Here is a 796-nt window from a genome sequence, read left to right as displayed (position 1 = left end):
GCTGAAATAAATTAAATTTGCTGTGCAAAAAACGTAATTGAAATGTGGGTATCTCCTATGGATTCGGAAATATTCCTCGAAAATTTAATACAGTCGACTTGAATATTCGACGATGAATTTAAATCCCTTTTCCTACTGTATTCACAAACGGTTTACCTCAGCCAGACGAGCAAGTGTGGAACAAAGTCGATGAGATTCGCAAAGTAATATCCGTATCGAATAATTTCGGTGACTGACCAAGCAAAAAGTGCAATTGGCAATCCAACGGAAGCAGCAGCGGCACTCGTTGGTGTAGCAAGTAATACACCACACACCACCATGACTCGGCTCAATACTTGAAACGTCGTGATCACGACATTCGAACGCACTAAACCAACAGCTGCATGTAAAATCTAAAAAAAAGCCCCACAAATTCAGAAAATTTCACATTCCGTAAAAAGTTGAGTAAAAATCGGAATATCCTCGGAATTAAAGGAGATACTGAAATTTTCGTTAGAAACTCTTCTGCAGAACTCATTGAGGGCTGCAAAAAAGATCGTCACAAGAATTTCGCTATCTTTCTGATTTTGGAAATATTTGGGGAAAACCTTGGAGTTGTTCCAGAAATTCACCTCTAAAACTGCGGCATTTTGGAAGACCATTAGAGAGTTGTATTCAACATCCCACAGACTTTGACCTTTGAAATCATCAGTGAAGTAGTATCTTGTTAATAAACACAGGATGTAACTCCAACTGAAAGTAAAGAGAATTGTTGGCTAATAAATTTTGGGGAGAAGTAATTCGACGATTGATCATT

At 38.1% G+C, this 796-nt stretch overlaps 1 protein-coding gene across 1 annotated transcript; it reads right to left on the bottom strand.

The window, feature by feature from the left end:
- Window positions 1-156: 156 nt before the first annotated feature.
- Window positions 157-767, bottom strand: Hacd1 (3-hydroxyacyl-CoA dehydratase 1; the record flags this gene model as incomplete). The annotated part of the gene is given in 2 exon segments (XM_011315253.1): window positions 157-392; window positions 612-767. Coding segments are annotated over 2 exon segments (266 nt in total), but the record flags the coding sequence as incomplete, so codon positions are not given.
- Between the last annotated feature and the right edge of the window lie 29 nt (window positions 768-796).

This window comes from Fopius arisanus, unplaced genomic scaffold (assembly GCF_000806365.1).
Source record: "Fopius arisanus strain USDA-PBARC FA_bdor unplaced genomic scaffold, ASM80636v1 scaffold00641, whole genome shotgun sequence".
Taxonomy (NCBI): Eukaryota; Metazoa; Arthropoda; class Insecta; order Hymenoptera; family Braconidae; genus Fopius; species Fopius arisanus.
Note: the sequence above shows the minus strand (reverse complement) of the source record. Positions and strands in the feature narration are given on the sequence as shown.